Source organism: Arvicanthis niloticus, chromosome 25 (assembly GCF_011762505.2).
Source record: "Arvicanthis niloticus isolate mArvNil1 chromosome 25, mArvNil1.pat.X, whole genome shotgun sequence".
Taxonomy (NCBI): domain Eukaryota; kingdom Metazoa; phylum Chordata; class Mammalia; order Rodentia; family Muridae; genus Arvicanthis; species Arvicanthis niloticus.
In genome coordinates this window covers 24,488,844-24,515,276 of record NC_133433.1, presented here as the reverse complement: position 1 = coordinate 24,515,276, position 26,433 = coordinate 24,488,844, and the positions used below count along the sequence as shown (strand labels likewise).

Sequence of the window (26,433 nt, the reverse complement as noted above, 5' to 3'; positions counted from 1 at the left end):
ACAAGCTGTGTATTTTATCTTCTTGAGTATCATTTAAAATTAGTTTATTTATTGTTTATGTGTGAGCACAGGAATTGTATACAGTTTTCATGTCACACAGCACAAGTGTAAAGCCAGAGGACATGTTGAGTTGGCTCTCTCTTTCCAGGTTGACAGTTTTGGTTTTTGATTTGGTTTGCTTTGATTTGAATTTTCTGTTTTGTTTTGTTTTCATCAAATGCTTTTACCTTGCTAAGCCATCTTGCCAGCCTTGATCTTTTTTTTTTTTTTTTTTTTTTTTTTTTTTTAAACTGTGGAATCAGTTTGTTGATATCTATGACTTGATAGGCTTTTGACTGAGATTGAATGAAATCTATAGATGATAGACAGAACTGACATCTCCACAAAATGTTTCTTCCTATTTATAAAGGTAGGGCATCTTCCAATTAACTCAGATCTTTAATTTTCTTTAGAACTCCTTGTCAACACAAAGAAACTGCAGCTCTCATCTTCAAGGGGATAAGTGATAATTTATTTTGGAGTCACTTTGAATGAGCATGGCCTGGGAACACAGATTTAGGTTACCTCAAATTCCATGTTCCAACGTAGTTCTCATAGTTTTATAGAACAGAGGAAGTCATCAATCAAGGCAAGTTTACAGTTCGTAGGTGAGTACATCAGAGGCATGTACATGGAAATAGGGGTGAGGTTCCGGGAGCCTTGCTGTGAGACCAAAGGTATTTTCTGATGACATTCTAAGCTTTTGGATTGGTAGAAGCCAGTTGCCTGCTAATTCAATAGATTCTAAACAACTTTTATCTCTTGTCACAAAATGTTAGTTTTGACACAGAGGGACAAGGAATGGCTCTTCTGGAGGGCCAGGATTTAAACCAAGATAAAGTGATTTTCCTCTGGACTTGCAACATTCCAACGTATTTCCACAGTATGAAATTCTAATCAGGAGTTTTCCTTCACAGAGATATAAGTATTTTATCTTGATATATTTTTAATATTCAATTCCGATTCCTTATTTCGGGAAGATAGGTAAGTAATTGACTCATGTATATTAACCTTGTATCCCAGCAACCTTGCTGTAGCTGCTTATTGGTGTTTATTTTGTCTTTGTTTACACAGATAACCATGCCAACTCCGAACAGAACTGTATTTCTTCCTCTTCAATCCTGTAACTCGTTTTACAAGTTTTTCATCAGTTAAGCCATAAGCAACCCGGAGCATCAAAATTTTATTCTACTTGTCATATAATGCTTATTGTTTTACTAGTTACCAGAGATAAACTTTCAAGTTACTGTAATGGGGAATAATTTAGGTAGAAAATTGCTTGCATGCCAATGATGTCATATTCCGTTATAAACGGTCAGGTAATGGCCTCAGCCCTGGAATGCTGTAGATTATTGTCAGTTTTGCATTTTAATGTAGACCTCAAACATCTGAGTTCTCGTATCAGCACCATCAACTCTCAGAAACCATAGTCTGTGTTTTTCAAGACTATAATGTGCCTTTTATTTATTTATTCTTTGTGTGTTCAATACAGAGAGCAAAACAGTCAGCAGCCAATGAGCATTCGTTCTGGGAACAAAGGGTAGTAAAAGGCGGCGGGGGCTGCCAGGGAAACGAGGCTGGAGCAGGGTCTTGGGCGGATTTTGCGGAGAGCGGGTGGGCCGGAGGTCGCGCGGGCTGCGCCGCGTTGTCATGGGGACGGCGCCTGCGCGTGCGCCTGCGCGGCGGAAGGAGGGGGCGGTGATGACGCGCAGGGCGGGCCCTGAGGTTCGCTTGTGTGGAGCCGGAGCGAGCGGCAGGAACAGCGCGGTCCTCGGGGCAGGTGAGCGCTCGCGGGGGTCCCGGGCCCCGGCGGGTCTCGGAAACTGGTCGGGCGCTGTGCTCGTGCCACCGGGTGGGTGTCGCCGGGTCCTCACCCGCACTGGGTCGCGTCCTCGGCGGCGTCAGGACGGCCGGGCGCGACGGATCGGAGGTGACAACGGTTAGCGGCCGAGCCGCTGCTCTTGGAGGGGGCGGGGAGAGCCTGGGCTTGCAGCGGGGTGTGTGCACAAGGAACGGTTCCCGGAGGTCTGGTGACTCAGATCTCCTTTGAGGACTTCCTTCTAATACCGGGCGGAGGGAGGCGTAGGGACGTGGAAAGTTTCCAGTTTCAGAAGTGCAGCCGTGGAGTGTGTAGGATCGTCTGCCGGATCCGTCCTATCTTCAGACACGCAGCTTTTTTTTTTTTTTTTTTTTTTTTCTGTTTTGTTTTGTTTCCATTAGGTAAATTACTTAGAAAATGTAGGGACAGAAATTCTTAACACGCACCCCTTACACCGAGAACAAATGTTTTTAAGAACGAAAGTTACACTGAAAACAGCTGCTGCCCTGGTCAATTGTCTTGCTTTTTAAATGTCAAGGTGATATCGTTAAACAGATTTGTGGTCTCATTTTCCCGATCTAAGGATGAGGACAAACTAAAAATGTGCCTTTCCATCCTGTTAACAACTTAGTTCCTTAAACTTGTAGGTCTTACGTGGTACATAAGTATTACTGACCATGATTTGCACCAGGAAATAGGGAAGTGGAATGACTAAAGGTTCAGTAAACAGTTACTCCATTATAGCCGACGGTACGTTACTTAACTTTGGAAGCAGATTTTAGTTGTGCTGGAACTATTAAAGAGGATTTAAAAACCATGAACAAGAAGGGGCCGATTAAACATGTTGATGCACTTTTTAATTAAGCAGCCCTTTAATATGAGCAGGACTCATCAATTCTCCCCCCCCCCCCCCCACTTTTGCCACTTTCTCTTAGATAGTAAACATCAAGAGACTTTAAAAGACACCCACACACTTTAAAATACTTACACATTTAGTAATATTTCTCTTTGTATTTATTGATTGCCAAGTGTTGTGACACTTACTGAAAATTTTACCTTTAAGGATGTAATTCATAACCATATGGCTCAAAATTTCAGCATTTAAAAAGTGTACAAAGTACAGTGTAAAATCTCCCCTGTGCTTGGTATAGGCTTTGGTTGTGCCCACCAGCCAGCCATATTTGCTCTGGCAAGCTAGTTCTTTTAAGATCTTAGGTACTCATTCAGGTAGTTTCTTTATGGACAGACATGCAAAATATGTTTCCCTCAGTTTAACACTGGAGGGTGGCATGATTTTCTGTTGTGTGAGTCTGTTTTTCCAGTTGGTGATAATATTTGTATTGTAACTTTCAGTTATGGTTAAGTTCAGCTGTTTTTCCACTAGTGTCAGAGTGACTAAGCTAATAGGTATGATTGTCGCCCTTTGCAAATATGTGTCAACTAAAGACATGGAATGGTCTTACTGTGCTTGGATTTATAATTGGAGCCAATATCTATAAATTGTACAAGTTACTCCTACTTTGACTCTCTCAAAGCTGTGAAAGGTTTTGAACAAGTATGTTAAAAAAAAAGTGACAGTTTTTTTCCCTCCTTTTTGCTAGTCATTTTAAAAAGTGTTGTTTGTGTGTGGGTATGTACATGTAAGCGGGGAGGGGGGAGTGGAGGGTGTGTGGAGGCCAGAGTCAACAGATCCCTGTGGAATTGGAGTTAGGGGTTTTGTCAGCTGCCCAAAGAATGGGTGCTGGGAACTGAAAGGCACAGCTTCCTCGAATTGCCACACACAGAACTGCCAGCAAAGCTAGGCCCCTGAGGAAGTTATTAACTTTATCACCTTCTTAGCATCCCCTGCTAGTGTGTATGTTCTGCATCTTCCTGGACCCCACTTCTAATGGAGAATAAGCAGAAACTCCTTCTATGTTTCCGAGCTGAGGGCTCTCTCCCCCTGCAGGACTCCTGTCACATCATAGCAGCTCCAGCTCTTCTTAGAGCTGTCATGAAGGGTCACTCATTTTCGCTTCCCTTCTATAGACCCTGTGGTATCTTTTATTAGTCTGTGACATATGGGCACAGTTCTCAGTGGCTGATCGTCAGAATGCCCTTGGATACTTGTTTAAAAGAACAGTTCTCAAGGCCTCTCATGGACTCTTATCAGTCTAGGGACCTTGGGAACGACTTTTTTTTTTTTTTTTAAATTTTCTTCTTTTATTTTTATACAGTCCAGTTGTTGCCCCTCTCCTGGGAACTTTTTCTTTTTTTCTTTTTTTTTTTTTTTAATGCTTGAGGTAGTTTTTATCTGAAGATTAGCTAAAGTCAGATACTTCTTAGGACCTGTTCTAGGTGTGTTCTCTGTCACTCTGTGTGTGTGTGTATTCCTTGTGGTCACAGAATGTCTGATAGGACTGATTTAGGTATATGTTCTTTGGCATATTATATGAATGACAAGGAAAGTCTTTTGTCCCTCAGGACAACCAAGGTTCTTATTGTTGAATTCAACACATCCTGATATACTTCCTGCTTATATATCATCAAGTGTATCCTGTGTAGTTGGGGCAACCAGCCTTGTTTAAAAAAGTGAGAATACTTCACTTCTTATCCTATGAACAACAACCCCCAGCATTCCAGGAAGTTATCTATTCTTGGGCAAGTGGGGCTTACAGTTAGAGGCATTTTTGTTTTCTAGATCATAGTGTAAATATTTCATATGCAGGATATGTGGTATGTGAACTCTCTGAAAGGGTCATGCAGCCCCTAATGGGTGGGGTTGTGACATCCAGGTTGAGAAGCACTGCTCTTCAGTCTTTGATCTTCTATCTGCTCTCTGTATCAACCGTGTATAGCCCGCCCTTCTGACCTCTTCCTCTAAGTTCATTTGACAGAACTCAAACTTCAGCAAAATAGCACTTATCCTTCCCAGTTTCTTAATATGTTATTATCATAGGATGGGCTGAGCATGTTTCCTGTGTAAGCATAGGACCAGTGGTTCTCAACCTGTGGGTTCTGACCCTTTAGAGTGGACTAGCCCTTTCACAGGGGTTGCCTAAGACCATTGAAAAACACAGATATTTACATTATGATTCACGGCGGTAGTAAAATTACAGTTATGAAGTAGCAACGAAAATAATTTTATGGTTTTGGGCGGTGGGGTTTGGGTCACCACAATATGAGGAACTGAATAAAGGGATCACAGCATTAGGAAGGTTGAGAACCACTGGCTTAGGACACTAAAAACAAAGGTGTGGTGCTATAATGGTAAAAGCACCCACTCAGGAGGTAAACAGTTATGTGCACATGTGACCTCAGCTCCTTAAAATACATTGAGTAAATTAGGACAAAGGAGAAGCAGATAATAGCATAATAATTTCCTTATCAGAGCTCTCCTAGTGGAGAGGGTATCCAGTTGGAGCATTAGCAAGCAGTGGAGGACTCGAGTAGTACTGCAGACCAAACGGCCCTAAGCCATCAATAGGACGTTCCGTCCATTTCACAGAAGACATTTTCTTCTCAAGTGTTTCATGCAGGTCATTTTGTTTTAACAATTTAAAAAATACCGAAATATCAAGCATCTTTATGACCACAGTAAAAGTAGAAATCAAAATACACTCTTTCTCACTTTTGTGGGGTAAAAGAAGAAATCAAAGGAGAAACTAGAAAATATCAGAGACAAAAATAAAACAGAATGTATTTAAACTTAAGGAGCGGTTATAGGCAGTTGTCACCTGCCCAGCATTGGTGCTTAAGGAGCAGTTACAGGCAGTTGTCACCTGCCCAGCATTGGTGCTGGCCACTGAACTTACATCGTCTGCAGGAGCAGTGCATGCTCTTAACCGGTCACTCAGCTCGCTCTCCAGCCTCCGGATCTAAGTATATGCTTACAAATGCCAATTCTATACTTAAAATTTATTAAAAGGTCAGGAGTGAGGAGAGTAAATTCTAAAATTCACACTAAACTAAAATGTGTATAGAATAACCATTAGAATCTTTAAAAGGAGGGGTGTGGGAAAAGTCATACTGAAAACAATGAGCTACAAAGAACACTCAAAATGAAAGCAATCTAAAGAATGAGAGTATCTGAAAATCTGTCAGATAGGAGTATGTGACATGTTTGCATGTATACCCGCTTTCAAAACTCATTGTTTAAGTTCTGCAAGCATGAAGGTGCAGGTGGGTTTTGGGTAGTGAGATTCAGAGGGCTTTGCTCTCACAACTAGAGCTAGAATCCTTACAGTAGAGACACCATAGACCTGCCTTGTCCCATCTGCCTTGTGAAGGCGCAATGAGAAGTTGCTGTCTGTGGCACAGGACATGACGCTTCTCTTTGTTCTTGGACTTTCTAGTGTGCAGAACTTTGAGAATTACATTTGTATTTATAAACTAGTCAGTTTCACTGATTTCGAAACCTGAATGAATTTAGAACCCTGTCTCGAAAAACCAAAAACAACACAAACTGGTATAGTTATGCTCTAATTGTAGTTTGAGAGAAAAGGTTTATTTTAACAGGGTGATTTGTAGGAGGAGCTAAGGGGGAAGGAGTAAGGAGAGGAGGAGGAGGAGAAGAGGAGCTGAGAGAGAGATAGACAGAAAGACAGAGAGAGAAAGAGAGAGAGAGAGAGAGAGAGAGAGAGAGAGAGAGAGAGAGAGGGAGGAAGGGGGCAGAACATGGAGGTGGATGTTCGCGTGTCTCCTCCAGTCAAAGATAGTTGGTATATATAGGTTGGGTATTGGGTTACACTTCTGATTGTATGGGCATCTTGTTATTGATCATTACCAAACTTATAAAGCCTTTGATTGACATTTAAAAAATTGTATAAAATCAAAAAGGAGAAGGGAGAATGGGATAAGGGTTTTCTAGGGAGGGGAAATGGGGAAAGGGGATGGCATCTGAAATGTAAATAAAATATTCAATAAAAATAAATTTAAAAAATATAAAAAAATGTGTAATTCTTTTAGAAACAGTTTGAACATTTACAAAAGTTAAATGTATGCTACTACATTGATTTAGAAGTTATGTTTTTAGCTATATATCAACAGTATAAAAGGCATATCTTTATGAAAATATTTCTAAAGCATATATATTATTTACCAGTAATAAAAAAGAATGTTAGAGTATCAAGAACATTACTTATTATGGCTCCAAGGTTCAGATGAGAATGAATAAACATAAAGTGGTATATAAGCAATCTAACGTATTCAACTTTAGAAGGATAAAATACTGATAGATGAATGATACAACACTGATGAACTTTAGCATGCCATATGGTAGACAGGAAGCCAGCAAAAGGCATGCATGCCATTAGTCCTAGTTAAAATGCCCACAGTAGGTAAATCCAGAGGCAGGAGGATGCCATCTAGGATGGCATGAGGGGGGGGGGGGGCGCAGAAGTGTCAGTTGAGTGCATAATAGAATTCCAGTATTAGAAGTGAGATCATATACAGCTTGTGTTGATATGAAAAATACATTCTTTAAAAGAATTTGATTTTTCTATGTATGAGTGGTAGTAAAATGTCAATTGCTGCCCAGCCAATAATGATTTTTAATAAAGTTTAATGTACAGAATTAGTACCTATAGCATGAGTGAGTAAATGGTGATTGGTTAGTGAGCAGGAAAGAGTCCTGTGGAGAATCTAGGAAGGGTAGAGTTTTATTTTACTTTTGTTGTTCGAGACGGGTTCTTTCTGTGTAGTCCTGGAACTTGCTGTGTAGATCAGGCTGGTGTGGAACTCAGAGATCTGCTTTCCTTTGCTTCTCAAGTGCTGGTATTAAAGGCGTGTACCACCACATCCAGCTTTTTATTTTTGAGATTATAAAGTAATTACAACATTTCTCCCTTCCCTTTCTCCCCTCCAAGTCCTCCAATATACCCCCATGCTGTCTTTCAGATTTATAGTGTCTTTTTTCATTTTTATCATATGCATATATGTATATGTATTGATATTTATATTCCTAAATATAACCTGCACAGTCTGTATGTTACTTGTATGTATGCTTTCCAGGGCTAACCATTTGAAATGAATAACCAATTAGTATGTTCTTCCCTGGAGAAGACTCCCCCCACCCACCAGCATTTTTAACTATCTGTATTTCTTTGTGTAGGGTTGAGAGGCCTTGTGATCTTTGATCTTTCCCTGTCTGCATTGACGTGTATGTTATTGTCCTTATTCAGCTCATGGATAGGCAGTCGTGTTGGTGAGACTTTTATGGCTTATTTTCGACATTACTAGGATACATAGTGTTACAGAACTCCCTGGTGTCTGACGCCTGTAGCTTTCTCAGCCCCTCTTCTGCAGTGTTCCCTGAGCCTTGGGTGCAGAAGTGTTTTGTAGATGTATCCATTGGGACTGGGCCTCATAACACCGAATTTTGATGGGTTGTGGTTTTCTGTATTGGTCTCTATCTGTTGCAAAGAGAAGTTTTCTCGATGAGAGGTGAAAGTATACTTTCTGAGGATAGAGATTTAGAATGTAGTTAGGATTCTGCTGGTTTAGTAAAGTTGTGGTTGTAGGTTCTCTTCAGTATCCACAACTTCACTAGCACTGAGTAGTTAGCTAGGCTTATGAAATGTATGGTGTCCTCACCTTCCATCTCTGGGGCAGTAGCCATAGGATGTATGTTTTGGGAGTCTCTTAAGACAGCCCTGGCCAACAATTCAGAAGAGGGCTTCTCATGTCTTTTTTGAGGATTTTGTTTTAGTTAAGTAACCGCAACTAGGACTGTGCACAGAAGGAACAAATGGCCTGCTGAGAGTTTTGTTCCAGGTCTTGTAGGATGCTCCTTAGTAGACATGGTTGAACTTACAGCGAGGTTTTACTCTAGCGGGTCACATTTTAGGATTTACTAGACACCCATATGAAAGGGTTTCCGAGTGAACTTTTCCTTCAGAGAGAACTTAATGGCTTTCTCCTGCTTTTCTGCTCAGTATAGCTGGTCTAAACTTGTTGAATCTTCTCCCTATGGTGGAACTGCTAGAGAAGCGGCTTCTGTAGGAGCCTGGTTGGGAGAGTCCCAGCTCCTGCATCGCTGGCTGCCCTTGCTGAGTGCTCCTCCTCCTCCTCCTCCTGCCAGCAGGGCAGTATTTAAAAGGTTCCAGCTCTGGTTTGGGAGAGCAGGAAATAAAGAATAGATTTGGAAGTGGTAGGTTGATGGAGATGGCTCAGTAGTTTACCAAACCTATTAGCAATTAGGATACGTTGTTTTATTTGGCTAAGTGGATGTCTCAGGTATTTACCTCAGAATAGCTAAACAAAATTTAAAATATGTGTCTGGGTAATATTTCAGATACTCTTATTTTAAACTGTTGCAAGAAGCAGTTTATGGTAACCTAACAGTGAACTGTAGAGAATGTTAACAGTGAAAGGCAATAATTTCCTTCTTACATCCCTTTCCTCTAGATAAAACTATTGATAAAAAATAGGTAGTGTACGTTAAGTTTTCCATATACTATGAGTATCTTTCCAGTGCTGTTTTACATGTTTACATGCATACTATTTCTCTTGACTCTTGTTGTTAGAAGGTTATCTGTCCATGCCCAACAGTGTCTGTGAAAGGTCATCTCCTGGCCCTGGGTTAGCTGAGGGGCACTGTGTCAGCTAAGGGGAAGCTACATGCTTCTTTGATTTTCACAACTTGTGAAATGAAGGGAGCTTTTCTTGATGTTTAAAATCCAAGATGAATGTAGTTTCATAGCTATGGGAGCAGAGAGACCGTTTGTTAACCACTGTTAAATTCTGTTAACTATGATATGCCTTAAAAAGGCCATTGGTTTTTTTTGTTTTTGTTTTTTTCGTTGTTTTTTTTTTCAGTTTATTTATTGTATTAAACAGTTGTTAAATGTTTATATGCATATTGTTGGCTGTATATACTGTGTGATACTTTTTTTTTTTTTTTTTAGAAAATACCTGCAAAAATGTCTCTTTATCCATCTCTTGAAGATTTGAAGGTAGACAAAGTAATTCAGGTATGTTTGCTTTTAATTAAAAAAAAAGTTTCATAATGTTTTCATTTGTTAAATGAAACAGGAATTGAAACAGAAAGTATGCACTTGTCGATGTATTCCTCAGTCTGCTTAGGTCTCCTGTAGACTAAAACATTGCCTAGAAATTCGTTTTCATTTCTCTATATCTATTAGCCCTGGGATAGAATTTCTTTCTTAGATAAACAAAAGTAAGTGTGTGTGTGTGTGTGTGTGTGTGTGTGTGTGTGTGTATACATGTACCTGAGTACAAGTATTCTTGGAAGTCACCTTGGAAGTCAGGGCATCAGATCTGTGGTAGTGGAGTTATGCATATTGTGAGCTGCTAGGCTCAGTGCTGGAAACTGAACTTGGGTCTGCTCAAGAGCATGCCACCGTCTTCATCCTAACCACTGAGCCACCTCTCCTCCAGGTAGTATTTCAATTTCCTTTTTTCTCCTCCCCTCCCCTCCCTTCCTCTCCCCTCCCCTCCTCTCTCCCTCCCTCTTTGTTTGTTTTGTCTGCATGTATGTCTGTGTGAGAGTGTCAAATCCCCTAAAACTAGTTATGTATACTTGTGAGCTACCTTGTGGGTGCTAGGAATTGAACCTGGGTCCTCTGGAAGAGCAATCAGTACTCCTAACCATTAAATCTTTTCTCTAGCCCCAGATAGTATTTTCCTAAATTTGTTTGACAATCTTCAAAGATAGCTTAATTTTCTTAGCACAGTTTAAATTACAGAAGACACGTGTAAGTTGGAGTGTATAATATGCACACCAGCCCTTTAGGTAGTGGTAGTTTTGTTGGAGCTTTTTTTTTTGAGGTCTTTATGTGTGATGAGTCGAGTCGTAGAATAAATATGCCTCCTCTCTGAGGATAAATGGACAGAAGCCATGAGGTAAGTGCTGCTTTTCAAAAGCTCAAGGGGAGACTGTAAAGTATGTCAGCTGACCTCTCTAAGAGAAGATTTCCTTCACAGGACCTTTGATGTTCCAGCAGAGAGCTAGGTGCTGGGAGATGGAGTGGAGAAGGGGCAGGAAGTGGGGTGGCTCTTCTGTTCCTGCTAGATTTTAAAATACTTCTGGTCCAGCCACTCAGCTAGTTGTTCTGCCTCATATCCTAGGATGGATGACATGTGTGCGTTTGATCTTGAGATGCCCTGGCAAGCAGTTATAGAGGAGTGTAACATTCCTTCTTGTTGTCCGGCCCTTCCACCACAGCAGCGAACTGGCAGTTCATATTGTGTCAAGTATTTTACAGAGGCCATTATGCTGTTGCGTTCAGCACCACATAATTGTAGAACTTCTTTCAGTTCCAAACTCTTAACAGCCTGTGCTTGTCTGCTGTGTATGAAGCCTTGGATCCAGTCCATCCCCAGCATTAAATAAACTGAGCATAGTGTCACATGCCCCTCATCCCTCTATGTGGGAGGTGGAGGCCAGGGCATCAAGAGTTGATGATAATGTAACACTCAGCTAAATGGCAAGTTTGAGGCCTGTCTCAAATACCACAGGAGAAAGTGTGCAGTTGCTGTATTTGCAGGTGCACTGTTAGGCACTGACTGTAAGGTGTAGAATGTGGTGTCGATCAGTTTTTAAGGTACTCCAAATTTTTAATTTATACATTTCCTTTGGGGAAAAGGATTGCTGAAGCGTTTAAAGTGAAACTTTGGGTAAAACTTCAGTTGTTAGTTTGGTTTGGGAAGTACTAGATTTAACATGTAAATAGTATAAGGAAGATGTAGGAATTTTTTGTTATTTGTTAAAATTTTCTTTTCTTTTCCAGGCTCAAACTGCCTATTCTGCCAATCCTGCCAATCCTGCCAATCCTGCCAACCAAGCGTTTGTTTTGGTGGATGTTTCTGCTTCTTTCCCTCCAGATGGAAGTAGGTTTATACTTTGAACTCTTTATTTGGGGGCGAGGGGGACAGAAATACATAGAAAGGCTTTCTTCTCCCCTGAAATTCAGAATCTAGAATTTTGTTTTGACATCTTATGGTTTATTAAAAAGAACTAACTTGTTTAATCAAGAGTGATCTGTAAGTATGAAGATGAGTCCTAGGGCATAATAAAATTCTTAGTTTGCTTCATCATCTCTAACAAGTCTGTTCATCACTGGGAAACACTCTTCCAGGGGAGTACAGTTTTTCTCACTGCCGCTCTCTCACTCATCCTGAACTGCCTCTTTCTTACTTTGCCAGGGAACTCAGGAAGTTTCCAATTGTCTTCTTTTGGGGATTTTCTTCAAAACTAAGCTCTTGTTCAAACTCCGTAAGCCATAATCTCTCCCTTTTCCATCCTGAATCAGAAGGCTTCAGGACAGAGCCTCTCTGTAAGATACTAAGATACAAAGTAAATGATTAACTTAAGTTTCTGTGGCTTTTCATCTTCTGAATTGCCATCTCTTAACGTTATTCTTTATAATGAGTCTACTCTGAAGTCAGATCATAGAAAAAGATTTTGGAAGTAGCTCACTTCAAAAAAAAGTTAACTATTGTTAATGTTTAAAAGTTCTGTTTGTCTCACTTCATCGGAATAAGCCTGTCATTCTTAAAGTGGTAGAAAAGAATAAATTCACAAGCTTTGACATTGTCTCCTATTACTTGAGAGGAACCATCCAATTCCCATTGCTGTTTATGCAGTGAGTTAAGCAGCTGAGACAGTAAACACTTCAGGTATTCTGAACTGAAGAACTTGTGCCATAATCCCCAAATTTTTAGTGCATTAGGGTTATGTTAAAAGACAGAAGGGCAAGGTCATTTATTTGGAAAATTATTTTTACCTTTGAGTAGTTACTGTCTTTTATTTTTGTCACTACTTGTACTGTGAACATATACACTTTCTTTCTTCTTTTTCTTAAGAGAAATGTTGGGTGGTATTGTATATGGTGAATCTGCAGCAGGGGTCACAGGCAGACAGGATGACTTGCTCATGTCTGCTGTTGGCTAGATGACCTTCAACTTTTCAGGTGTGGTTATCTAGCTCTGGCTACTCTCAGATTTGTGGCAATCCTCCTGCTTCTGCCACACAGGTGAAGCTGTGGGCATAAAGCAGTGATGCCACCATGGCAGCTTTAGACCACTCTAGATGTGGGACTCGAATACCTGCAGACCGTGGTCTCTGGTGGGTCCTGAAGTGCTCATGGCCACAAACGGATGACTCACTGGGTTAGAAAGCTAAGACTGTTTAATTATATTTTAGAACTTTCACATTAAATGGTTATGGATTTTTTTTCACTCTAATTGTGGCAGAGATGGAAAGATGGCCTTCCATTTTATGCCTCTAAATCTTAGTACCTTATTTTTTTTTTAAAAATTAAACACAGTAAGTTCATACTAAGTTGTTATTATGAATATTCTGCCAATGCCTTTTTCTTTGTTTACATTAGATCTGTATCCTAAACTGTATCCAGAGCTCTCTCAATACATGGGGCTGTCTTTAAATGAAGCTGAAATATGTGAAAACATGCCCATGGTCTCTGGAGCCACAAGTCAAGGGGTATGTACAGTATAATCTTGAATCCTATAAAATGTACTTTATATATAGGTGTAAATTCTCATTTGTAGTAAACTGACATATTTATAACTTTAGGGTTGACCTCTCCTAAGATTATAAAATTCTTTCTTTTTTAATAATATCTATATCTATATCTATATCTACTGTAGCTGTCTTCAGACACACCAGGGGTTGAGCAAGGGAGTTTTCACCAATTGGAGGAGGTTCCTGAGTCTGGAAACATGAATTTAGTTTGATCCTGCCAGAAAGATGGAGAATTGTCCTGGAGCTGTCCAGACTCATTCAGCTGCTTCCTTACAACAGAAGCTTTTCTACTAGTGGGAAGTCCCCAGCTCCCCTAGGGCCCAGGACCTTGAATTTAGTTTCTCACTGTGATTAAATGGAGTCTGAAAACCAAGTGGTAGTACCTAGAGTAAGTTTCTTCTGCTTGTTCCCAGCATACTGACACATGAGGTGGTGATGTCGTTTTTGGCTTTGATTTTTCTAGTGATAAAGGATCTGTCACACACCCATTTGTTATCGTTGGGAGAAGGTTGTATGGAGGAATTTTGCCTACTTGTAAATTGAGTTGTTTGCTTTTCTTGCTGTAGAGTTTTGAGTTATTATGCCCCTTACTACATGATGATTTTCAAGTGACTTCTCCCATTCCAAGGGTTGCTCTCAGTTTGGTGCATGCTGCTTTTGTTGTGAAGAACTTTTTAGTTTGTTTTGAGATAGGTTTTGAGACTGGCCTCAGACTTGACCCACCTACCTCTGGGTGTGTGCTGTCTTGCCCCAGCCCAGCTGGGAAGAATCTGTGAGTCTGATGGAGCTCTCCTTACTACAAAAATCATTGCCAAGATTAGTATCAAGGAGATTTGTCGTGTGTTTTCTCCTAGTTTTCTGTTTTCGGCACATCTCCACAGTCCGGCTTTGGAGTCCGTTTGGAGCTTGCTTACCTTCAGTATAAGATCAACCACAGTTCCACTGCCCTGCTCTCGGCGCCTCAGTTTTCCTAATCCCATTGTGTACACTCAGAGACTTTGTCAAGAGTAGTTTAATATGTTTTTATGTTGTCTCTTTATTTCATTCCAGACTTAAGGCCCTTTTCATACTGAATTTATTTTTAAATTGGTAATTTTATGATTATACCACAGAAAATCTCTGGAAAAAGAATGTTGCAAAAGTCTAGTGTGACGTCAAGTTCTAGGAAAATATGTTTGAAATAAAGGCAAACCCCAGTGTAGTTGTTGGAGACAGAATATCTTCTGAGCAGTGATTCATCCATTGCTTTGAGTGCTGCACCGACTTGATGGAAGTGCACGTACACAGTCTGAGGTTGCATGACCTCGTTGGGCAATGCAGTCTCTTGAGACAGCTGATGTCACTTATGTGGTCTCAAGCTGAGGCAGTCCAGCCGCAGATGATGATCCCATACACAGAGATGCCAGTTGACTTAAGTCACTGGGTCTTCTCTATCCAAGGATAATGGGGGAGTAAATTCTCAGAAGGAGGAAATAAAACCACTGTCATTATTGTGGAAATCAGACTTCACCTGAGGGAACTTTATTAATGGAGCAATATTTGTAAGAAGTATAACTGTGTGTATTCCAGTTAACTGCCGTGTTTCTAAATCCTGTCAAATTTTGTCTTTTTCTTAGCAGTTGGCGGCAAGGCCATCCAGTGTGAACTATATGGTAGCACCTGTGACAGGCAATGACGCTGGAATTCGGAGAGCAGAAATTAAGCAAGGGATTCGTGAAGTCATTTTGTGTAAGGATCAAGATGGGAAAATTGGGCTCAGACTTAAGTCAATAGATAATGTAAGTATTATAGTTTGAAATTTGTTCAAATAGGTCACAGAATGTTACTATCAAATCATTGAAATGAAAATAGTTTGCCTAGCTGTAACAACCTATCTAAAATGGAGAATACACCTGACTGAAGAAGCCAGGCTGGAACTTACAAGCAGACCACAAGCTTTTCTTTTGGTACTCTACTGAAATGAATGATGTCACTGGGTTTATAGAACCATATGAAAGAGTGTGTGTGATACAGTTCTGGGCTTCACACAGGGCAACATAGGTGACAGTAAAGGAAAGATGGACCAGGGAGAATTGGGTGTACATTTTTAAACTAAGTGATAATTATTTATGAGATGGTTCTGCAAGTTTGTTATTTTTGTTCATAAAATTTGAACTTAAATTGTGAACAGTTCTTTGTAATTGAGTCCGTGAATCCCTTATCACACTAAAGACATGAAACCAGGTTCCTCAGATACATTTTAAAATGTTAAGGACATGGTGGGTCTTTACCTCAATTTACCATTTTCTTTTTTTTTCTTTTTTGTTTTCTTCCTCTTCTTCCTCCTCCTTCGACGTTATCTTCCTGGACTTTGTTTCAGTCTAAGTGTTCTTAGCTTACTGAGTCCAGCTTTCCACATAGAAAACAAGTGCATCACACTGTTTAACTGAGTGAGGCTGATGCTGGCAGGAAAAGCCAACACTACTTTCCACTCAAGGCTGAGGCATGGTTGTGTGCAGCCCTCTACACATGTTTGAGACACATCATTGTGCTTGTGGTAAAGTCCTGACCTCACTGAAGCTTGAGTGCAGTATATTTCAGTAGAGTTGCCTTGGGGTCCGTTAGCACCATTCTGCTTGGCAGAAGTCAGGGGGTGCCGCTGCTGTTCATACTGATTCATTGCAGAGCTCATGTCTGCTCCACCATAGACTACTGTAGGAAAGGTTCCCTAGCCTTCCTCATTTGTATTTGTGCTTGGTTCAAAATCTGATTGAATTTACATAAATGTGAATATCCTGTGAGTTTGTTGTTGGAGGTACTTTTGTTGTTGTTGTTTAATCCCAGTTTTATTAAGAGATGAGTAAAGTAGTCTTTGAGCTAAAATACAAGGAATTGTTACCCCAAACTATCATTTAATTGTTTTTATAATGTATTTACTTGTTTGTATTGAGTGTTGGCCTGCATATATGCATGTGCACCACATGCATGCCTGGTGTCCTTCGAGGTCAGAAAATGATGCCAGATTCCCAGGAACTGTAGTTACCCATAGCAGTGATAAATGAGAAATTCTTTTCTTGTTCTCTAGGGTATATTTGTTCAACTAGTCCAGGCGAACTCCCCAGCCTCCTTGGTTGGGCTGAGATTTGGGGACCAGGTGCTCCAGATCAATGGTGAGAACTGTGCAGGCTGGAGCTCTGATAAGGCGCACAAGGTGCTCAAGCAGGCATTCGGAGAGAAGATTACCATGACCATTCGTGACAGGTGAGCTGCCGCCCACCAGTGACGCTGAAGTGCGAGTCGAAATGTCCAGTTTCCTGGACATTTCCTTTCAGGGTTCTGTAAATACAGTTTTCTACTTTTTAGTTTTTAAGGAAAGTGTTGATTTATTACAGTCTTGCAGTTATGTGTTTTTCTACATAGTTAGGTTCTTTTCATAGAATTCTAGTTTTGCATATACATTTTACCACCCTTTATGGGAATCTGTCCTAGCAAGGGTTTCCCTGTCTACCTCTGGACAGGTTGTATATGCTAGAGGAGTAGTTGAGGTAGTAAGGCGGCTGTGGGCCCACTCTGCAGCACACTGCTTAGGCATCCAGTGCCAGAGCCCCTTGTCATGAGGACTGAAAGTCACAGAGTTCCTAAGGAATCAGTTTTGGAACCAAATCTGGTCTCTGAGGTGATTGTTGCAGTTAAGTAAAAGAGGATGAATCATTCTGCATGGTGGGTGGTCTACAAGAATGATGGGCCTCTTGTCTTCCCAGCCCTCACAAGTGTTAGGACCAATATCACACTGTTAGAGCAAACCTGGGCAGGGAGGGGGAGTTTCTTGAACTAAAAATGACATTGATCTAAAAATGTTTATTAAATTCCTAAGTATAATAAAAAATGAAAAAGTCTATAATTTTTTTTAATGTGTAAAGCAGAATTTCATAAAAGTTGGACCAGGTCTGGCAAGCTATCTTTTGTTAAGAGTACACACTATTCTTCCAGATGACCCAAGCTAGGTTCCCACACCCAAGTAGGCCTGGGCACAGCTGTCAGTAATTCCAGCTCCAGGGCCCAGTATCTGTTTCCTTCTTCATAGGCACCTGCACTCATGTTCATAGGCCCACTTGCGTCATATATTTAAAAAATAGTAACATTGCAAATATCACACATTGAAATTAACCAGACCCAAAGACTATAGATCTCAGTAAATCTCTATACAGATAATGTAGCTATTTGAAACAGAAGCTTGGATTTTATATTTTCACTATAGAATATATTTTTTGAGTTATTCACCACTATAAGCAAATTCATGAGAGAAAAAGAAAATGGAATCACTTTATCTTCTTTTATAACTCATGTTGACATGTGCTTTTAGTCCTTTCCCATGCTGTATCCTGTGTACCTTTGTCTATATGTGTAAACTATTGGCTAGGTTCCAAATAAGAAGAAAGTGATTATTTCCTAAGATGGGGACTGAGTAGTTCTATACATTATATATCCATTTTTTGTGCAAATTTTATGAATGTATTTTTCTTTAGAGCTGAGTAGTATGCTAATATATATCTATCGAATTTTCATTATCCATACAGCTAGTATAACTCCAGTTCATTGCTCTAGTGACTAAAGCAGGACTCAGTGGAGGGGCACAGGCATCTCTGCAGCAGGCTTCTCTGCAGTGGAGAGTCTCAGTGCAGTATCTCTGCAGTGGAGTTCTCTGTGTGCAGTGGATTGCTGAGGGTGAAGTAGTAAAGTCATGTGCTAATTCTGTTTTTTAGTGGTTTTTTTTTTTTTTTTTTTTTTTTTTGAGAAACTTGTAAACTTATTTCCACAGTGGATGTATTAATTTGTATCCTTTGGTATTTTTGATAATAGCAATTTTGATGAGGGGGGGTAGTATCTCAAGGTAGTTTTAATTTACATTTTCTTGATGGCTAGTAATATTGAACTTTTTTGTGGGCTGAGGGGTTGAGACAGTTTCTCTGTGTGACCCTGGTTGTTCTGGAACTCACTTTGTAGATTGTGCTGTCCCTGAACTTAAAGATCTGCCTGCCTCTGCCTTTCAAGGGCTGGGATTAGAGGGTAGATTAAAGGCGTGTGCCACTACCTCCCTGCTGAACTTTTAAAAATAGTTATTGAACATTTTAAGTTATTTAAAAAAACTATTAGTTCATTTGGCCATCTGTTGATTGGTGGTTTTATTTTCTTAGTATTTAATTACTGCAATTATTTATAAATTCTGGGTATTAGCAGCTTGTCTGAAGTGTAGTAAAGGCTGTCCATGCTGGGGCCTTTTGCTTTGCTGATTGTTTGCCTGGTGTACAGAAATACTTTGTTTTCATGTGGTCCCATCTGTTAATTCCTGGGGATGGTTCCTTTACTGTATGTAGCTGCTCTACTCAGAGAGTTGTTGACCCCCAATTACTTGAAGGGGATCTCTCTGATTTCTTCTAGAAGTTGGAGCCATGTAGATTTTAGAATTCTGGTCCATTTTCATTTTATTTTTGTATAGAGTGAATCTGATTTCATTCATCCATAGGTAGAAACTCAAGAGTTGCCAGTGTTATTTCCTGAATTGTTTTTTTTCTCCATTGTATGATTTTGCTTTCATTGCCAAAAATTCCGTGGCTGTAGCATTGCGGTCTTTCCGGGCACTCTGCTCTGTTGCAGTGGTCCTGTCTTTATTCCAGCACCAGGCTTTCTTCAGGACTGTAGCAGTGGATGCCCTGCTGCTGAGCATTGGAAACCCCAGCAGTGTTGTTGCTCCTTAGCGTTACTTTGGCTGTTTGTGGTCTTTTCAGGTTCCAAAGGAATTCTTGGTTTGTGTTTTTGTAAACCTGTAAAATCTAGTATTAGAACTTTTCATTAAATCTATAAATTAATTTTGTTGTAGTATAGGTATTTTTATAATAATTCTGCCAATCCAGTTGCATGGACTTTCCATCACCAACTGTCTTCTGTGATTTCCTTTTTCAGTACCTTTTGCATTGGGAGAGTCTGTCATGGAACAGACAGGTCTTTCATAGCTTTGGCTAGATATATTCTTAAGTTATTTTGAATGAATTTTTTTGGTAATTCTTTTTAAAAGAGTTGGACCAATAAGAAGGTACAGCTACAGACTTTCATATTGTAAACAAAGCAGGTGGCCTTAAAATCTTACAGGAAGACCAGGGGCAGGGTTTCAGAAGGTCAGCAAGTATTAAGTGGCATGAGCTTTGAGGCAGACAGCCTTTTTAACTGTAGCTTGTGCCTCCCTGTCCGGTTAGGCTTGAGGACCCTCCTTCTCAGTGCTTCTCTGGTGGGTCTTTCAAATGAGAGCAGAGTTTTTGCCTGTAATCCCAGCGCTCAAGAAAATCAGACTACACATAATGTATGTCTTATAAACCAATAGAGCCGGCAGAATAGTGGGCGAGGCCAGAACCAGGCCTGACAGCCTAGGTCGGGTCTCTGGGTCACATGGTGGAGAGAGCTTATTCCTGCAACTTACACTTTATGCATATGCACACATAATAAATGAAACAAACGAAAATCCATTAAAAAGTTTTAAAATTGAGATGTGAAAAATCCAGTGAAGTTTTAAGATTTCCATGTCCTAAGCTCATCTGGCTCCCAGAAGCGCTCAAGGGTTCAGTGGCTCAGTGGAAAGCACTCATCTCATTAACATCTCACTGCTAATGCAAGTAGGTATGGTGGGCCGTGGTGGAGGAAGAGCATATTGATAGCTCCATGGAGCACTGTGCGCTTTTCTCTCATATTTAGCAGGAGGATATCTTGGTGGTGAGTCAGTTAAATCATGCAACTGAAAAAGGCTAATACTAAGATGTTCCATATATACAGTGTCAGCCATAGTAAATTACTAGAAACACTTAGAACTTATTATAACAAAATATCCCATGTGGCAGAGTTTGTAGGTATGTCTATTGAAATATGAAATTGACGTTTCAGTCTAACCCAATCCTTAATGCTTCAGGCCCTTTGAACGGACAGTTACTATGCATAAGGACAGCAGCGGGCATGTTGGCTTTATCTTCAAAAGTGGAAAAATCACATCCATAGTGAAAGATAGTTCTGCTGCCAGAAACGGCCTTCTCACTGATCACCACATCTGTGAGATCAACGGACAGAACGTCATTGGCTTGAAGGTAAGGGACTCACATGACCTTGGTTTCCCTGTCATTTCTTTATAGAAAATATCATATAGGTGGTGGGGCTTTTGTGATGACCCCCAACCACTGATACTTGGTGAGAATTAAGTGCAGGAGCTGGGGCTCTGGCTCTGGCTTAGGCCATCACAGAAATAACTCTGGGCTGTTACTTGAATTATCGTTCCCATACTGAGGTGGCTAGACTGTGGTTCCTGGCATCCCTTAAGCTAGAATTCTATGGAGATATGAGCAGGGAGATACTTAGACATTCTGAATGGGTGCCTGTCCAGTATTTTCAGTCTACAAATGGAATAAGTATTGGTATATAATAATACTTTGTTTTTTGTTTTTTGTTCTATAGATTTTGATTAAGATTTTAGACCATAAATTCTAGAATACAGTTAACTGTTTATGGTGCAAGCTGTTCTCAAGTAAGGAAACAGTTTTGATCAGTGCCTTAAACTTTGTTACTAGCTTAAGAAAATTACATCTGTAAGATTAAAATTAAAATTCAGACATACCAGGGACTGGGACTCCAGAGACATCAGCAAGACAACATCAAATTATAGTGTGTTTCTTACCTAACAGTAATGATTTTATGTTTATTAAATAAAGCCTTAGTGAAATGTAATTCTATTATGTTTCATTAGGATGCTCAGATTGCAGATATACTGTCAACAGCTGGGACTGTGGTTACCATCACAATCATGCCTGCTTTTATCTTCGAACATATTATTAAACGGTAAGTGGATAGCTCTTCAACTTTAATGGTCACCAGCACCTGACATAAATGTGAACACTACTTTCGGCTTGCAGGTCATCTGCTTATTAGAAATCTAGTCATGGTGGTTCATGATGGATTGCTTGCCTGTGAGGTATTACAGGTGGCTGTTGTTATTCTTTTCCGTGTTTCAGGACATAGAGAGATGCATGGTGCTTGCTATCTCTGTAGGAACTGAGGAGTGTGGAGTCCATGAGAGCTGACAAAGGCCAGCAAGGGGCGATTCTATCCAGAGCTTTTCAACTCATAGCTGTTACCATGCTATCTTGGAAACACTTCTTCCAGAGTCCTGACATAGCACATGGAAGTGAGATTTGGAATAGACATAGACATAGCCTTTGTAATGGAATTTTTGTCTATATTTTTTGGTTTTGGGTAGAATGCAGCTGGCTACCCTCAGAGCAGGGAAAAAGAGTTGATTGGTCTACAGTCTTTTTTCTTTTTAACTACTGGTAGGTTCCTTATCCCTGTCTTTCATCCCAGCCTTGCTGTTTCAGTTAAACAGCCAGTCTTAATGTAAAGGACTCACCCCTTCTCTAACATGTCTGTCCTTGGCGTACATAGCCATTCTTCCTGACAGTTTCTGAGACCTGAGCTCATTTAAAGACATTCCCTCCTTCCTCAAATGTATCGATGACAACAGGTGCTAAACTGGAATGGACTTATCTTGGATTAACATGGTATTTTTGAAACTAAGACATCAATTATATAATGAGTGGCTCTCTTGCAGGATGGCTCCCAGCATTATGAAAAGCCTGATGGATCACACCATTCCTGAAGTTTAAAACCCTCGTACAGTGCATCACAGCTGAATGTTTCCAGTTTTCCTCTTTGGCAACTTGTCTATTTCGCACATGAAGCTTTCCCGGAGCCAGGGAGCATATGCTGCATGGAGACCTTTCTTCCGTCCTAGCTGGGAACCGCACTCTATCTGATGCCGTCTTCAGATTTAAGATAGGTGTAGCCTTAGCCTGGCTTTACAGATGTGAAACTCAAAAGATTTACTGATTTTCCTCGACTTGGTTCTTTACTGGGAACCTGATGTTTTTATATAAGCCATTGTGATTAGGATGACTGGTGTAGGCTTAGCTGTGTCTGAGAACTGGTCAGCTTTCTCCTAGAACAAAGCACAGTGTTAGTCATGTGCTTCGGTTCTGTGGCACACGTGGATTTTAGTACATCGGCATAGTACATTTAGGATGATTGCAGTTGATAGTTATTTTAAGTTTTCTTTGTGTGAGTGTGTAAAATTGCATTAATCAACACTGTTTTCATTCCACAAAAGCATTATACAGTTGCGTGTAGGTTGCAAGAGACTGTAATGATTGTCACTAAATTTTAACTACCTTCACTTAATATGCTTCAATTGTCGCCTTAACTACAGTAAGCATTTAGAATAAAAGCCAAAATAGAATTATTGCTGCCTTCTGAAACCTGAGATGTTAGCTCTCTATTAAGCTGTTCTGTGCTAGCCCTGAGCAGCTTCCTGGTAAAGCAGAACTGCCTAGTTGTATCAAGATTTTCTAGTCACTGCATAAAGGAAACGCCTAAGAGTTGCCGTTATTGCTTTCTGAGAAACAAATTGCTATATATTTCATGTAAAAGTTGTTATACTAAATAGAATAAATTTTGGAGTCTCTTTTTCACTTGTAGATTAAGTGGGTAATATCTAATTTGGCATTTGAGTTCTAACATTGTGTAACCTTAGCTATGTTGGGGTGGTTTTAGAATGTCTCCCTAGTCATCTTAATTTGTTCCATTTTCTGACTCCATCCTGTAAACAAAAATGACAATGACACTTTATCCTGATTGTTTTTCCTTCTTAGTTTGTGCCTCTCCTATTATTTTATGTGATATTATCCTATTAAATGTATAAAAATGGTAAATTTTAGTCTGTGATTGCATCAGTCTTCTTACTGTGAGGCTGACACCCAGGGTCTCTAAGAACAGTCTTAGAGCTAAGACTGCCTGGAAATACACTTGCTGGGTACCCTTATTGGCCAGCATGTGGCCCCCTCACCCTGCACACTTCACGTCCTGGGAGGCTTAGATGCCCAGCCCGTGGCTTCCTTCACCCTGCACATTTGACATCGGTACAAAGGAACCTGGAAAGGCTGCTTTGTCTCTAGTGAAACGAGAGACCATCCACATGTATAGGTGACACTTAAAACTGACACTCAAGGTTCTACTACTTTAGTCTGGTTCAAGAATTTTTCCTTTTCACTGTTAACCATGCTTCAATGGCACAGAAATTTGTAATCTTGTAGTTGCTGTTCAGAGACTGAATGTAAAAGAAAACCATTGACGTTTCTATAGAGGCTACATTGTTGGAAATTTATAATTCCCAGTTTGATTATCTACCTTGCTTTCTGAACTTGGTTCTGAATGTAGGTCCCAAAGAAATGAAATTGTATTTGTGTCCGTAAGTATGGTTTTATAGAAGGACTAATACTTGTGATTCTTAAATTATTAAGACAAGGGGAAAAGTGCTTTCATTACAGAAAAATATTTTTAATGTAGAAAAGATGAACATTTAGTAGCATAATGAAATATAAACCATTGCTATACACAGTAATAGACTTACTGTAATAAGAACAGCTATTCCTCCCCCAGATTCTTAGAATCTGGGCACACAGCATTCATTGCAGAAAGGAACCAGTCCATGAAAACACATCAAGGAACTGTGTTACCATCAGAACCTGGGCAGCTTGGATCAGAGGCTCCTATACCTCTTGAGGACTAGGCTGGCCAATGCTGTCTGATGTTCTTCAGTCCATCTGGGTATTTTTCTTGTCCTGAATACCCAGTAGTCTTCTAACTGTTGTTCTGTGTGACAGTCCTCTGTCTTAGAATGTTCTTTGCTCTAACATGGCCATGTTTTATCTGCTTAATGGATGACAACAACAAATGGCTTTGAGTGAAGTCATCATGATTTAGGAAGTTGAAACCACAAATTCTTCATGTGGTAAAACTTCTAATTACTATCATTGCACATTCACCAGTTAAAAGTTTGGTTTAAAAATACATTAGAATTGAACTTGATAGAGAGGAAAAGGCACTTAATACTGCAATTTCCAGAACATAATTTGTCTGTCTTCCCCTCCTGTGATGATACTGCTACACTGTTCATTCATCCATATGCATGTCACGGCACCTGAAAGAGATTTCCGTTAGAAAGGAGTGCAACCAAAGGCAGACATGGTGCCTGCCATGCTGACTTCTGAGCCCTGACACAGGAAGTAATCACCATACATATACACATACACTATGTAAAGTTTAAAAACACTTGCTTCTACAAAGAACTTACAAGGAGTGAACCATTTTACTATGAATCTAAAAGTAAATGGTTGATGGAAACACACCTTGGCAAATGGTATAAGAAGAAACATCAAGAAATTTATCTAATGGGAAGTGGGCAGCCTGTAGCCAGCCTTGTGATTTTATGCCTTTTCCATTGAAAGGTTCACATAAAAATTGTAGCTGCTAAAAAAAACCCCACTAAACTGAAGGGGAAAGCATAGCTACATAATTTTAAGATACAGGTTTAAGAAAAAATAAGGCACATGAAAATTGTATGAGAAGAGAGAGTTAGTAGGCATTTATGTCTCAGTTAAAACAGTCCTCCAGATGACCAGGAGAGTATGCAGTGTAAGCATACTACCCTGGATCTCCAGGAGAGCATGCAGTGTAAGCATACTATCCTGGATCCCCAGGAGAGCGTGCAGTGTAAGCACACTACACTGGACCTCCAGGAGTATGCAACAGAGAAGGAAAAGGGAGCAGAAGAGCTTTACATAACACTGTGCATGTGCAGTTCTAGCAACACAGTGCTTTCAGTAAGATCCAGATGGGATTCACTGCCAAACCCCCTCAAGCCTGGGACTGTAGAAGTTGCAGCCTGACACCAGTAGGTAGGAGACCTTAGTTTTCCATGGTACTTGGTTTCTGTATTGTCCTTTGGCAACTGCATTATTTTTAAAAATCAGTTACCCAGCTTTGCCATAGTTTTTAATTCTCTATGTGGAAGTAAAGACTTCTTTCAGAGGCTAAAACAAATATAAACCTTAAGGAAACTAAAATACATAACCACTGGCTAGTCAGAATGTGCAGTGGAAATGTTAACGCAGAGAACACATGGGGTGGTATCTGCCTAAGAGTCTTTCCTGTCAGAAATGAGGGCCTGTGTCAAAGGGCCCATCAGCAGATGAAAATAGCTGAACTCCACTCACCTGTGTGGCCCTGTATCCGCTCACTGACTTTTGCTCCAAGGAGGTCCCAAACAAGCAGCTCACCAGACCGACTTCCAGATAAGACAGAATTTCCATCCCAGACAAAGCACCTGCAAGCATGATCAGGAGACAGTCCATCATAAAAGAAGTATGTGACCCTGGCCAAGCATGACCAAATGAAATGATCACATACATATTGTAAATGTTATCGCTGCCACTTGGCAACTGTACCTCTGTGGTTCCTCTGAGGCCATGGAGGAGATGAGCATGCCTGTCTGCACATCAATCACATTTAGACTGCCGTCTACTCCTGTGCTGAGGATGTGGCGACTATCTGTCATAAAGACACACATGGAACTGCTTCAGAAAGTGGCTTTATTTCTGAATCTATTCCCTGTTTGATTTTCCTTGAGCTCCTTGTATTCTTGAAATGGTTTGTTTTGTTTTCAGTTTCTTAGTTGCTATAATGAGATGACCCTTTGATAATGAGTTCATTTCCATCATCCACATTGATTCCTCCAGGTGAGAATTAAAAGCAGTATCCAGTTTATAAATTACCAGTGCCAAAGTGTATGTATCCAGGCAAAACAAGGAATGTTGTTCTATTGAACTTAATTTTCAGAGTTCAAATGAACTGTCGTTCGTATTGGAAAGGATAACACCTACCTGGGCTAAAAGCAGCATCACATACTGTCCCTGAATGGCATGAGATCTGGTGTAATAAGGTGGCCGTAGTGAGGTCCCAAATATTCACCATGCCTTCTTTGGTGCCAGAAACTAACAGTGTGCTTACAGCATTTAAATTGATAGTATTGACCTTAAAAAAAAAAAAATAGTGATAATTGAGTCAGATTTCTCATTAACTATATGTATCCCAGGCTCATTATCCACCCACAATGATAAAAATTAAACCACTGTGCAATGTGCTGGTCCAGCTAATGTGAGTGTATTACATTTTAGTAGCATTTTGT

At 40.1% G+C, this 26,433-nt stretch overlaps 2 protein-coding genes across 5 annotated transcripts in view; one reads left to right on the top strand and one right to left on the bottom strand.

Moving 5' to 3' along the window:
- The first annotated feature begins 1,683 nt into the window (after positions 1–1,683).
- On the top strand, positions 1,684–23,119 carry Sdcbp (syndecan binding protein). 2 transcript variants are annotated; one of them, XM_076924242.1, is made up of 9 exons: positions 1,684–1,819; positions 9,745–9,810; positions 11,590–11,689; positions 13,192–13,301; positions 14,963–15,121; positions 16,408–16,583; positions 20,278–20,449; positions 21,103–21,194; positions 21,964–23,119. In XM_076924242.1, the coding sequence occupies exons 2-9, from the start codon at positions 9,760–9,762 to the stop codon at positions 22,016–22,018; spliced, it is 915 nt and encodes a 304-aa protein (XP_076780357.1). In that variant the 5' UTR covers positions 1,684–1,819; positions 9,745–9,759; the 3' UTR covers positions 22,019–23,119. The 2 variants fall into 2 exon arrangements, with proteins under 2 accessions (XP_076780357.1, XP_076780356.1); XM_076924241.1 differs by having other exon boundaries at positions 14,960–15,121.
- Positions 23,120–23,723: 604 nt separating this feature from the next.
- The window catches only part of Nsmaf (neutral sphingomyelinase activation associated factor), a 55,736-nt gene continuing 53,026 nt past the window's right edge, over positions 23,724–26,433 (bottom strand). For 2 of the 3 annotated variants that reach the window (XM_076924238.1, XM_076924239.1), the window contains exons 28-31: positions 26,129–26,279; positions 25,694–25,796; positions 25,463–25,572; positions 23,724–24,387 (exon numbers count right to left, since the gene is read on the bottom strand). In XM_076924238.1, coding sequence (XP_076780353.1) covers positions 24,293–24,387; positions 25,463–25,572; positions 25,694–25,796; positions 26,129–26,279 — 459 coding nt within the window. In that variant the 3' untranslated portion in view covers positions 23,724–24,292. The remainder of the gene's footprint in view (positions 24,388–25,462; positions 25,573–25,693; positions 25,797–26,128; positions 26,280–26,433) is intronic. The other variant, XM_076924240.1, reaches the window with a different exon arrangement.